At 41.7% G+C, this 14729-nt stretch overlaps 1 protein-coding gene across 4 annotated transcripts in view; it reads left to right on the forward strand.

Annotated features, from left to right (window-relative positions):
• Positions 1–14729, forward strand: part of SH3TC2 (SH3 domain and tetratricopeptide repeats 2) — a 198405-nt gene that overhangs the window by 90399 nt on the left and 93277 nt on the right. For 3 of the 4 annotated variants that reach the window (XM_044280726.1, XM_044280724.1, XM_044280727.1), the window contains 3 exons: positions 2893–2982; positions 8507–8634; positions 13288–13393. In XM_044280726.1, the coding sequence (XP_044136661.1) occupies positions 2893–2982; positions 8507–8634; positions 13288–13393 (324 nt within the window). The remainder of the gene's footprint in view (positions 1–2892; positions 2983–8506; positions 8635–13287; positions 13394–14729) is intronic. The other variant, XM_044280725.1, reaches the window with a different exon arrangement.

Below are 14729 nucleotides of genomic sequence, written 5' to 3' on the forward strand. Positions count from 1 at the left end.
AGTGCGCCGAATGGTTGAACGATGCTCAGTAACTCCATCTGCAGCAAGATGATGTTGTAGGTCTTTCGTCCCTTCTGTCTATTCAAGATTTTTCTTGGTCTGCCACTTCGAGCCTTAACTTGAACTGAGCCTGTGGTCTTCCGTTTCCTCAATATGTTCCTAACTGTGGAAACAGACAGCTGAAATCTCTGAGACAGCTTTCTGTATCCATCCACTAAACCATGATGGTGAACAATCTTTGTCTTCAGGTCATTTGAGAGTTGTTTTGAGACCTAGATGTTGCTACTCTTCAGAGAAAATTAAAAGAGGAGGGAAACTTACAATTGACCCCATTAAATACTCTTTCTCATAATTGGATTCACCTGTGTATGTAGGTCGGGGGTCACTGAGCTTACCAAGCCAATTTGAGTTCCAATAATTAGTTTTAAAGGTTTTGGAATCAATAAAATGAGAACAGTGCCCAAATTTATGCACCTGCCAAATTCTGTTTAAACAATTATAGCACACTTTCTTTAAATCCAATAAACTTCATTTCACTTCTCAAATATCACTGTGTGTGTCTCCTATATGATATATTTAACTGACATTTTTTATCGTAACAACCAACGATTTATACAGGAAAATCATGACGATTAACAAGGTTGCCCAAACTTTCGCATCCCACTGTACCTGTTCCCCATGCGGGATTAGTCCACGGGCGAACAGCTAGAACTGCACATAAGACATAGAACCAGACTTGCAGATGCCTGTTCTCCATGTGGAGTTCGTCCATGGTGGGACAGACAGCTGCACCCCAAAGCACGGAACCAGGCAAGGTGACTTTGATGTCTCACTAGGTGACCACACAGACAGGGAAGATGGAATGTCTCCAGGTCAGGTGCACAACTCCTGCACCCAGCAAGGCTAGAGACAGACTGACCCCTAAACCCACAGCACACTGGATCATATAGCAGGATAACAAGGCAATCTGACCACCTAGCTTACACACCCAGAAAGAACAGGGAAAGTTAACCCCAAACGAACCAGAGAGAAACAAGGAAAAGAGTATCCACATACACAGGCCACCTTTCACACTCAAAAAGCTGCAGCCAGCATGCATTCCCAAGCAACCAGCATATACAGGAAGAAGTCTGCAGCCAGTACGCAAGAGAAACTGCAGCCAGCCTGCACGGCAACAGTGTCAGGAACTGCACTGTGATACAGACACGGGGAGTATTTACAGGCCACAGCTCACACACTAGAAGGCCAAAGAAACCAGCATATATAGAGGTTAGCCTGCAGACAGTACGTGACAGCGCATGCAGTAGCCAGTGACACAGTGAACTGCACTGACAGTTTGTCTGTCCCCATGGAGAGGAGAAATTTAATGAAAGCCTATTAAAAGGGGGCTTTGCTTTTTATTATAGAATTTATGTGGGTAATAAAAAAAAATTCTGTCTGAAAGTATGCATAGCCTTTAATTTTCAAGTCTGTAGTCTAAGAGTTAGTAGACTATTCTAAGAGTTATCATTGCAAGGCCTACCATCATTTTTAATTACCAAAACCAAAAAAGAAAACAAGCACAGCACGACTAGCAAAATATATATAAACTTTATTATGGTTCCCCTAGGGGAAAATCCAATAAAATGCAATGACAAACAATACAGAACAATGGCGGATAACACACAGGGTGGAGGGATCACAGATATACAAGGTATAACATGAAAAAAATATATATATATTGGATAGGGTCTAGATAATAAATAAATAAATAAATAAATACCCCAGTAGGGGACATATATATGACCTCACCAACCATGGACAAAATATTGGAGCCAAATTTAGTACATACCTATTAAAGTGCAAAGTGCATAAAATACAATGTACATGGACAATAAATTGGGACTCATTGGATCACTATTCTGGTATTTATGGCATTAATTATTTAATTTATTGCAATTTATTGTCCATGTACATTGTATTTTATGCACTTTGCACTTTAATAGGTATGTACTGAATTTGGCTCCAATATTTTGTCCATGGTTGGTGAGGTCATATATATGTCCCCTACGGGGTATTTATTTATTATCTAGACCCTATCCAACATATATATATATATATATAAATTTTTTTTTTTTTTTCATGTTTTACCTTGTATATCTGTGATCCCTCCACCCTGTGTGTTATCCGCCATTGTTCTGTATTGTTTGTCATTGCATTTTATTGGATTTTCCCTTAGGGGAACCATAATAAAGTTTATATATATATATATTGCTAGTCGTGCTGTGCTTGTTTTCTTTTTTGGTGTTGGTACTTAGTATACAGGCCCAGTTCGCATACTCACTCTGTGAGTTATCTATAATTGGTGTTTATCATAATTTTAAATTGTTGATTGACTAACTTTCTCAGTCCCCTAATTTTTGTAAAGAGTACCACTAGAAATGAACCACTGTTTAAAGCGGATTCAATAAAATACTCACCCTCACTTATCCCCTTTCACTGCCATTCTGGTACTGATATGGTCCTAGCTCAACACACTGGAAATTCCAGGAAAGGCCTCCTCAGCCAGTTATTGGCCATAACCACCTCAGCCAGTGATTGACTATGCAGGACTATTCTGGATTTTTCAGTGTGTTGAGGCGAGACCAGAAATTGAGAACAGTGGGGATCAGAGCAGCGTCGGAACAGCAACGACAGGGGATTGGTAAGGGTGAGTAAGGCTTTTTTTATTTTTAACCTCTTGTGATCCAACCGCTGCACAACTCCTTTAATGCTAAAGATGAAGCAAGCAATTAAAATAATATGCAAATCTAATTTCTCTATAATGCTTACTATGGCCTCCTATAGATAGATTTGCAGACACCATGCTTAATTCTAAGCACTTATACATTTTGTAACGTTCTGTCTCCATAGATGACCTGGAGGATTCAGAGCTAGTGGCTGAGGAGACCCCACTGGGGAAGGAAACTATATCCTTGGGAGTGGGAGAAGGATATATCACTGGTAATACCTGGTGTAAAACCAGACATGTTCTTCAAAAGAGTCTGTGAAGGCTCTGTGTTGCTTAAACATTGTAAGATGTGAGCAACAATGCTATAACCTTTAATGGAAAATTGCAGTAAACTCACTTTAATGTATAGGCATGTAAGGGAATATAATTTAATAAATGTAGGTCTAGTACTCTGTTGTATATGGACTACAGGTAAGTGACTGGACACCAAAAACTAAATTATGAAGACAAAGTTATCCAGTAGATAAATCCATCTGGAGAGTTCTTATTTATCTCAAATAATTTCTAATAAGAACTACTACTACATATACTGACCCTTCTAAATCTTAAACTAATGCTAATTTGTGAAGAGTATATGTACTTTATATAATGCGTTATTGCATCGTTTCAAGTTAGTTTTCTCTACAAATTGCTTGTTTTAAGTAATTTGCTGTAGATTGATCAACACTATGAAAGTAAAAAAGTATTCAAAGGTTTATATATATATTGTGGGGGTTAGATTTTCTCTGGGGGTCATTCACACAAGTATCTTCGCCAGACACCAAGTTTCAGGTCCAAACATCGCTTTAGTTGGCACCTCAGCAAAACAAACATAAATGATACAAAATGAATACCTGCCCGGCTGGGCTCTAACTAAACATAACATAACCTGACTCGCCTAAAGCACTGTTCACACACAATGTCATAACATGCGGCTTTCCCAGCCCAATGTCCATCAGCCTCCTGGCTGTACAGAGCACCGTTCACACACGGTCTAAAGTCCTGTGCCTTTATGGGGAGTGTGGCCCAGTAGTCCTCCTGACTCCGGCCTTGTGACCACTTGTGCCTAAGCGTCACGGCGTCCCCCAATATTCCGGCTAGCACCTAGCCCCCATGGGCCCCTCAGCCAGCTGAGACCACTCTTCCAGAGTCTCCAGCAGGACTGTGTTTCACAAAAACTCTGTCTCCTTTCCCAGACTGGGAGCCACACCCAAGTCCAGCAACAGGATTAAATACCATCCCTGGACATGGGCATATTCCAAAATCCCGGACTGGAGCATGGGGAACAGGCACCCACCCAACACATTGCCTGTTCCTAGTGAAAGCCCGCCCCAGACTAGCTGGAGCCAGCTAAGCTAACTGTCTTGGTGTCCATCTATATCTAGGGCCTTTAATCCATCATGGCTGGGACTCTTAGTGACACACAAACAACACCCCTTTTTCATGCTTCCCCGGGACTTTACTGCACCCATCACTATTCACATTGCCACAATATATATACATATATAAACAAAGATACAAATACATTCACTGCTAAATTAACAATGAAGATTTCAATTTAGGAACAGATTTTGCTGCATAATTGCCTTGAAATTCAGCCTATACATTGCAAAATCTTTAGCATAAGGCCTCATGCACACGAACGTATTTTGTTTCCCTGTCCGTTCAGTTTTTCTTGTGGACAGGATATGGACCCATTCATTTCAATGGGTCCGCAAAAAATGCAGACAGCACACCGTGTGCGGTCCGCATCCGTATGTCCGTTCCGTAGCCCCGCAAAAAATAGAGAGCATGTCCTATTCTTGTCTGTTTTCGGACAAGGATAGGACTTGTTACAATGAATTTAAAAAATGGATGCAACATGGATGTCACACGGACGTGATCCGTAATTTTTGCGGATCTGCATTTTGCAAACCCCAAAATACATAGGGTTGTGTGCATGTAGCCTAAATTGTACTGCCAAATATTTAAAATCCGCACCATAGGTCAATTCTACTTTTTTTTACATCTCATCTACTTTGCTGTTACTATAAACACTGCAGATTTTAGGCATGCAATTTCTCTGCAGAAAATCAGCAGCACATCTTTCCCATGGGCCTGTATCCTTAGGGAGAGTTCACACATGACAAAAATTCTGCAGAATGTTATAGTGGATGTGAGCTGGAAACATGAGCAGCAGAATACAGTGGATGAGAATGTAACAAATGCCATCCACACGCAGTGGAAAATTTCGATGAGGAAACTGATCCGGGGTACAGATTTTCTAATCTGCAGAATGTTAATGTCGGTCATGAAATTGTTGCAGATTTTCCCCATTGGATTTAATGGGGAAGAAGAAACCTGCAATCAAATCCTAGGGTTGTGAGGGTTGCTCCAGATTGCGGATCTGCAGCAACATGTATAGGTGTGGCTAATAATTTAATTACTTTACCAATTGCCTGCCAGTCCCCAAGGCAATACTTTCTTGTCCCCAGTGGTCTCCTATTATAGCCCCCAGCAATGATGTGCAATGTGGACATGTGACCAATGCAGCCAGTTACAAGATCTTTGCTGGAACTGGGTGATCAGAGTCTGCTGGGAACCAGGGAAGCATTGCCATGGAAACTCCAGGGGATTGGTGAGATGAATATACCGCTTTTTGATGCTGGTTGGAAGGCAAATGACATTATGGGAATTCTGAGACCATTTTGATAATGTGAGAGTGTACTGTATATATTCTGTTCCTATCTTAACCAAATATTTTTGTGCATAATATTGAATGAATTGGAAAAATGTGAATAGTCTCAGCTAAACCCAGCTTTTTATGCATGATTGGATGTTTGATATTTTTAGGATAGTCTCTTGGGACTACTAGTTTCCATATGGCATAGTAGGACATAGGAGCATCATAAAATGTGGGTATCTGCACCTTACTGCCAACGTAAAAAGCTTCTTTACCATCTGACAGACTCTTCAGGACCATTTTAATGGGCATTTTGTAATACTGCATTATTTTTTCACTGGCCGCCTGTAACTTACATCAGCTAATCACTAAGGGCCCATTCACACAGCAGATTTGCCACTGCAAAATATTCTGCAGTGGAAAATGCCACGGTTTCTGCTGCAATGTTTCACTTTGAATGCTGCGGAACCTTCTTGTGGTTTAGTCCCTTTGCACAGAGTTAAACTGCGAGCAGTGGCGTAGCTAAAGGCTCTAGGGCCCTGGTGCGAGAGTTCCGCTTGGGCCCCCCTTCTCTCAGTGCTTTGTGGCCAGGGGCAGGGAAGCACATAGCAATCATGCTGTCTCAGGCAAAAATTGAACAGGCACTTTCCCCTATGACAAATTCTTCACCTAACCCCTTCCCTCCAGCCAAAGATGTAACTTGACCAGCATGCACTTTCTACAATACCAGTGTCTTCTTATGTGGCACACTCTCAGGCTCCTGGGCCCGGTATCGACTACTACCTCTGCACCCCCTGTAGCTACGCCCCTGACTGTGAGATGGCATCTGTCCAGACACTGTACCAAGGAGAGATGTCTCTTCTTGGAGTGATTGCGGCCTTAATTCACAACCGGCAGAATTTTGACAGAAAAAGACGCCATGTGAACGGGTCCTTAGGGTTAAAGAAGCCAGTAATAGATATCTCTGAATACATGTCACCTAGCTTAAAGTGAATTCAAAATTCTTCCATTGAAAACAGACAGCAATTTGTCTGTAGTCTCCTTTCAGACATGTAACCTAACAGATTGTATAATGTACTGCTCTCTGGCAATTGGAAACCAGCTGAATGAGTGGAAAAAAATGACTGAATGGAGAAAAATCCATTGTGTAACTAGAAAAACAGTAAAGCAAAATAGACACTGTGGGGGAGATTTATCAAGGCCGCCTTAGTTGCCCATAGCAACCAATCAGATTCCACCTTTCATTTTTCAGATCTCCTTTAGAAAATGACAGGATGAATCTGATTTGTTCCTATGGGAAACTAAGCCAGCTTTCCTTTGCACCAGTTTTAATAAATCTCCCCCTTTATGTTGCTTCAGAATCTGGAATTGCAGAAAAGCATATTTTCCCTTTAAAATATATGCGGCAGAAAAGAAGATTTTCTTTTACAATACTTCTGTTTCCCTAGTAACAATAGCAAGAAGCAGCTTAGAAATGTCATATGCATGTGTAAAGCTTGCTGCACTATATCTGCACTAAAGTGGCTATCTGGGCCGCAGAAAATAAAGTTTGATAGTCAGGTGTCTGAAAGATAAAAAGAACTTCATGGTTTGGGGATCTGCAGTGTCTGACATTTTTTTTGAATTCTATGGGAAATGTCCATGGCTGTCTATGGTCAAAGGGGGCAAACATTACCTCAGAAACCTATGGCAAATTTTCCTGTATGTAATTACCGTAACTCTACCAGCATTGTGCCATACATTTTGGACTGTACTCTACCAGTTTGTCCCCCACCAGTTTGTCACTTGGATGTGCAGGCCTCAGTGGTATTGCTAGGACCGAAAGATCAGTAATTATGCCAACCATTTATACACCACACAATCATAGTACCCCTAAACATTACTAGTGCCCCCTAAACAGTTATAAAGCCCCTTTAGGCCAGACACATTAATAGTGCTCCTCTCAGTATCTCTCACAGTTAAAGTGCCCCTTTTTGTGCCACCAAACAGTAATGGTGCCTCTTTTTGGGCTCCTTTCACAGTAATGCCTCTACACACTAGTAATGTCTTCCTGTACTGCCACCTACATATGTTCCTGCTGGCAAATAGTGCTGTTGGTAATGTCTTTTGAGCACCAGACCCCTATAATTGGTGCCTCTTTTCTGCCAATGGAAAATCACGTAGATGTAATGTAAACTGTTCCTGATACATGTACACATGTGGAACGGACAGGCTATTAATTCAGTACCATTCTGGAGCCTCTATCCTTATGTCTCTATGTTGTGCCATTCCTTTATTATTTCTACTAGAAGTTATGAATGAATTGGAATTGCTAGCAGTCTGCAGTAAGGGTACAGAGGGGAGGTAACCAGTTGGGGGGGGGGGGGGGGGGTGTACCTGCACAGTCTGACTCTATCCAATCAGTGCTGCCATTGTCAGACTGTGCAGGTACACCCCCCCCCCCCCCCCCGAACTGGAGCCATACGAATAAATGCTCCAGAATGATTACATGATGAATGCATGAAGCTATTAAAGCAGGCATGTCAGGAGTGGTGACAGGTCCTCTTTAATAAAACTGGCACATCTGTAATATCTGTTCATCAGCTTGGAGCTGGCATCAATTTCAGTCATTATTTGTGCCAATTTTCGGACATAAATGACAGTAAAATGTGTCGAACGGTGGTGACTCCTCTCATTCTAGTAATAAGGTGGCAAGAGTGGTGTAAAACGCGGAAAAAAAAAATTTGTGACCTTTGCACGCTTGAAAAAAAACTGGTACATGTTTAGTAGATGACCCCCATAATCTTCACATATGGCCTGTGTGGAATAAGTGACTATTTTTGCTTTAGAAAAACAGATTTTTTGCTTATTTGTAGATTATCCCTGGTGACCCCTTTAACTTTAGTTCAGTGAGCTAACATTGTATGGACGCAATAGATTGCGAGGTCTAGTGACCGCCTTACGAATTTGTGTGAGCAGATGGTAGGGCGATTGTATAATTGTGGTGTGGGGTCTGTCTGTATTTTATTAGATCTCCAGGTATTTGGTCATAGCACAGTTACCAAGTAAACGCTGCTCGTTTCCTCTCCTGTTTCTGCCCTTCCTGTTTTCTACAGAAATCTCCTTGTCCTTTTCCATCCTGCGACGTTCCACCCTGGGCCCTAATGTCACTCTGCAGGAGGCAGCTAGGAAGACTCTCTGGGCTCTCGAAAATGACAACAAGGAAATGCTGCTGCTATTCAAGGTAGACTTCTATTGTATACGTTATGTATTCATGGTGCCGGATCAGTTTTAACTCTTACATGTCATGTTTTCACGCCACAAAAACGCAGGATGTACTGCTCTGAGAAAACACCATGATTTAGGGGGTTGTGTTGGTCAATCCAACTGAGACAATCACATTGTAAGTAAAGAGATGACATGTTGGAGATTCAGATTAAAATAAAATCTGCATGGGGTAAAACAAATCCAGAAAAAACTGCATGCTATTGCATCTCCTCTACGTTAGGGTTCCACAATGGCAAAAGAAAATGCCGCTATTTTAACATGACAAATTGGCGACCCTCTTCATATGTCAGACATCTGGATGGACATCTGGATGCCTGAAGATCAGAGAGTTTAGGTTGTTCAGCCAGTCTGTGACTGAATAAGTAAAGAAAGTAGAAGAATTAGTACCAGATGCTTTGTAGTATAGACTGAACCAAATAGTAAGGCACGTGTAACAATACACTTAGAAGAAAATCAGCTGAAGTCCTTTTCTAAGGCCTCAGGCACGCAACTGTCTGTACCTGTTCACAGACCACAAACCATGGATACACAAAATATTGATGCAGTCTGTGTGCCATCAGCATTTTATTTGCAGATCCATTGTTTTCAATGTTTGCGGATATATACTATCTTTTTACTGAACGGGCATATGGATGTGGAAAGAGCATGGATGATCCATGTGCTTTCCCCATCCACATGTTCTTTCCGAAAAAAAGATAGAATATGACCTATACTTGTTCTAAAAATGCGGACCATGGACCCAATAAAGGCAATGTGTCTGCAAAAAATACAGATGCAACACAGACCGTATCCATATTTTGCAGATCTGTGATTTGTGTGCATAAGGCCTAATATGCATAGTGAGTATTTGAACCAGCTATAGCACCTGCATAAAACTGTTACCGCCAGTTGTACCCTGTACTCATTAGCAGCAGTTTAGTTGAACAGTAGTGCATGTGCCTAAGGTTAGGGGCCCCAAGCTGTGCTATTTTCTGATGTGTCTCAGGGCTTTACTTCAACTAACTCACCTATATAACATTATATACCATGTTTACTTGCAATCCTTTTATATATTTTACTCATTTATATAGCGCTGACATATTCTGCAGCACTTTGCAGACATTATTATTGCTTGCTGTCCCCAGTTGAGCTCACAATCTAAGTTCCCTATCATTATGTCTTTGGTGTGTGGGAGGAAACCGGAGTGCCCGGAGGAAACCCACGCAAACACAGGGAGATAATACAAACTCCATGCAGATGTTGTCCTTGGTCGGATTTGAACTCAGGCCCCTAGAGCTGCAAGGCCCCCAATGCTAACCAATCACCCGGCTCTAGATAGGAAGTGTGCAGGGATATACACAGAAATCATAGGGCTCCATAGCCCCTACTCCTCACAATGTACTCATTTTTATTAATGTTCGCTCTCATTTGTATACAAGTAACAGCTTAATAAACTGCCTTTTTATGACACTTTACTATGCAGAAAGGTGGAGGATTTTTTTTTCTTACAAGGAAAGCTTGACAACTTTATCCAAGTTATGTAGAAAAATAGAGCAAGTATTTCATATATATGGCATTTAGCTGAACACCACATTTTTTCAAAGTATTTTCTCCAGTTAAGGGGAGTTCTGACCAATATGCTGAGAGCACTAGGTAGGGACTGGGGAGGGCAGTGCAAACATACTTTTTGTAGCTTTTCTCATCAGAAGTAGTAAGAATATGAAGTTTTATTCAGCCAGATTTGGCTCTTGCAAGTTCCCAAAGCTTTCCTGTGAAATGCTGTCTGCATTGAGCCGCTCCTCTATGCTCTGTGTGACAGCTGTATCATCCGACCAGGAGATCAGTGCATCTGCCACTCCGAGCAGAGGTGAGGGGTGTGACGCAGATCAATGCAGAGAGCCCTCCAAAGTGAAGTTCCTCCCTGGGTACTTGCAGGAGCAGAATTTGGTAGAATATAACATCATATTCTCTCTACTCCTAATGAACCCCCCACACACAAAAGTTATATTTATACTGCTCTCCCCAGCCCCTACCTATAGTTGTCAGCAATTTACCATGGTCAAAGCTTCTGACAGACTCCCTGCCATAAATATATTGATTCATCTCCCACATCTGCCTCTCTTCACATGATAAAATAGACTACCTGTGGCCACCACTAGGAGGAGCTCAGTGCATGTGAATTCATATGCATTGAACGCAATAATGCTCTAAAAATGTCTATGCACTGAGCTCCCCCTATAGGGGACTGCATGAGAGTGCTGTTCCTATGTGTCGAGTGACCACCATGCCCACTTTTACCATAGACCCCTTAGCTGTAGCATGGTCTGTAAATGTAAACTTGTATAGAACCTACAAACTTATTAGTATATATAATCATCTAGGTATGTTTATGAAATGGAAAATTATTTCATGTTACTGTAACAAAGATTCCAGAAGTAATAGTCTCTTTACATGATAAGGTGACACAACAGACCGTACCGGAATGTCCGTCCCTCCCAGCCGCCTCTCTGCACACACCAGAGCTGGGCTTCACTACAGACCTTTCATGCTGTGTCACATAAAGGTCAAAGCATCTGGGCATCTCGCCAAATAACATTGGCCAGAGTCCACAGAGGCACTGCTAAGCAGGGTTCATGGTAGGAGGCCTGGAGCTGTACTCCTAACCAAGGCAGCCATTGTTGACCTACAGTTTACCATTCATAAGAGAGGCTGTGTGCTAAGGGGAAAGTGGCCATAATGTTCTTACCTCATCTAAAGATAGATAGATAGATATTATGATAGATATGAAATAGATAGATATTACTATAGATAGATAGATAACTAGATAATATATAGATATATAATATATAGATAGATAGATAAATAAATAGATAATATATAATAGATAGATAGATACAGGGGCATAACTACCATAGCGGCAGACCATGCGACTGCTTTGGGGCCCAGGGCAAGAGGGGGCCCAGTCTTAGTTGGGATCATCCCCTCTTCTACCGGAGATGAAAACTTGGTCAGGACTCTACCCTCTAAAGGAACAACTTTTAGCAAACGAGACAGTGGAAAAAATGGCCCAAGGGTCATTGAAAGGGGTTAAGGTGGAAACCCTTCTGTCCTGTGTGGGGGCCTGGTGTGATCCATGCTATGGGGCCCTTACTTCTCTATGTACGCCACTGCATAGATAGATAGATAGATGGATGTCACCACTCGCTATAGATAGTTATGGTTAGTAAATTGTTCTTATGTTTCCTACTTCCAACCCCTATAATGCCCCCCAAAATGCAGCATCCCCCCACGTGATATCTGCGTTGCTCCTGATCCCTGTCGCACGGATCAAAACAGGGGAGAGTGGGGGTGACTCCAGGGAGGCTTGTTCCGGTCGCGCCCTACTTTTGGCTGCTCCCCCCCATCGCCGGATATTTTGATCCACGCAATGGGGAGATGCCTTGACGACTGTGTGGACACGAGGAGCCCTTATTATTCATGCTAGAAGTTCTGAATAAAGTATAATAAAGGTCAAGATGTGTGTTACTCGTTAGTGGTGTGTCCCTGCACAGTGACACTGGCAGCACTGATCAGATACTCTCCCATCTGGACCTTCATTGCAAACTGCTAGTAATTCATTTCAAAGTTTACAGCGTAGAGTCCTAAGTAAAGATGCTCCAGAATTATTTTCACATGGGAAATGCAAATGGTTACTACAACAGACATATCAGGTCCTCATTAAGCATTTCTTGGTGTCCATTGACATCAGTGGGTTGTGTGCGTACTATGTATGCTGTACGTACCAAGTACTCCAGAGAGGCAGTCTTTGAAGCTACTCCCTGCTGTGGCTAATTGATACAGATTACACTTCAGGGAATCCCCTTTATTAATTTAAACTGCTTTAATAGGGTATTAGAGGAAGGGTTTTCCAAACCAGACAGCCCATTTAATTGTCCATAGCCTGCAAGTATTGTTCTCTAATTAGGAAGTATTAACAGAGAAGAAACAGACATTTAAAGAGCACTGTCAACCCAGAAACTGCTGAGACAGCAGGTGAATTCTCCTAAAACTGAGCAACACAAGGATACAAACACCTTCATTGTGATATCGCCGTCATAGATAGTATTCAATCTCGAGTGTCCAACTTTATTATTCACAATATGTTTTGTCCAAATGGATCAATGTTCAAGCATGTATAAATAAAATGACCGTCACTGATATTTACAATTACTTAGAATTAGGCTACATGCACACGAACGTTGTTTGTTTCTGTGTCCGTTCAGTTTTTTATGCAGATAGGATGCGTACCCATTCGGATAGGATGCGGACCCATTCATTTCAATGGGTCCGCAAAAAACGCGGACAGCATCAGTATGTCCGTTCCGTTGCCCCGCAAAAAAAAATAGTGCATGTCCTATTTTGTTCTAGCTTGCGGACAAGGATAGGTATTATTACAATGGATCCACCCAAAAAATGGATGCCATACAGAATGTCATCTGTTGTTGTTTTTTTTTTTTTTGCGGATCTGCAATTTGCGGACCGCAAAACACATACGGTCGTGTGCATGTAGCCTTACACTGAGAAGATCACTTCTTTTCAGTAGAGTTTTCATTTTTATAAACTTTTATTTTATTTTTTTCCCTTACTTTAGGAACTGTCCGCCCGGCTAGTGTCTATTCAAGCACAGAATGATGTCTTTGTTGTCACCTTCAAGACTATAGAGGAAATCTGGAAATTTACTACTTATCTCTCACTTGGTAATGTAACATTTGCAATAAACATAGAATAAAATGACCAGGCAATGTTTTGACAAACTATATTTTAAAGGCTAGGTACACTGTGAGGGATTAGCTCTATTTCCGGGGTCTCAGTCACAATATTCTCGCTGACAACAGTGTTGAATGTCCAAACAGTGCATTTATTTTGATACCAGCAAACACGATACAAAATGAATACTTTCCCGTCTAGGCTCTACCTTAAAATATAACATGATCCCTGACTCACCTATACAGAGCCCTGTTCCCACATGGAACATAAATGCAACTTTCTCCAGGTATACAGTCCAGCAGCTTCCGGGCTGTGACCCTTCAACACGTTCTGGGGGATTGTGGCCTAGTAGTCATTCCGACTCTGGCCTCATGACCCTTGTTCCCCAGGCATCACGGTGTCCCCCAAAGTTCTGGCTAGCGCCTAGTCCTGTGGCCCCTCAGCCTTGCCCTGATGAAGCCACATTGACAGAGCTTCACCAGGCCTCTGTCTGTACATTCCCCACTAACTGGGAGGATATTTATCCCAGTCTGATTATCACAGACCTCACCTGGAATCCTCTCTGGTCCAAGGGAACACCCGTGCTGGAAGGGTGTGGATTGGCAGATCCCACTTCCAATCCTTTCTGCTAATCCAACTAAAATCCCGCCCAGACTACAATAAGAAACTTGTCTCAGCAACCTACATGCTGCTGAGACTATTACCTTCCGTAATTTAGCTTTCCCACCCAGCTGAGGTATCTGAGTGGGATATACACCTCTTTCCGCACTGTCCTCCTTATAACACTTATCACAACACTTTCAGGGGCAATTTTTTTTATGATTGCATTTTACTCACTTCATATAAATCATTTCAATCATTTTTTTAATTGGTCTTTATTAAAAATATTCTGTTCTGTCATAAAGGGTTATAAACACTTACTTAAGCCACATTCTTATCTGTAAGATAAGGATTGAGCTATAATGAGTGTTTATAAGGTCAGAGATAAGGAGCTGTCAGCTGAGCTGCTTGATGGAGCAGAGAAAAAAAATCTAATCTTGGTACTGGAGAAACTCAGCCCTGTACAGAGAAAAGGGATCAGAATTTTTAATAAAGATCAATAGAAAACATGATTTTTTAATCAAAATTAGGACGATGCAATAATTAAAAAAATGCAATGGTGTACTTAGCCTTTAATGGCAAAAAGTCAGTTTGTATGGGGTTAAAAAGGTTGCACAGTAGAAAAATATTGATGTCCTATCCTCTGGATAGGTCATCAAATCAGATCAGTGAGGGGGGGGGGGTCGAGGGGATTGAGTCCTGGCCCTCCCTATTTGAAGGGGTGAT

Source organism: Bufo gargarizans, chromosome 2 (assembly GCF_014858855.1).
Source record: "Bufo gargarizans isolate SCDJY-AF-19 chromosome 2, ASM1485885v1, whole genome shotgun sequence".
Taxonomy (NCBI): Eukaryota; Metazoa; Chordata; class Amphibia; order Anura; family Bufonidae; genus Bufo; species Bufo gargarizans.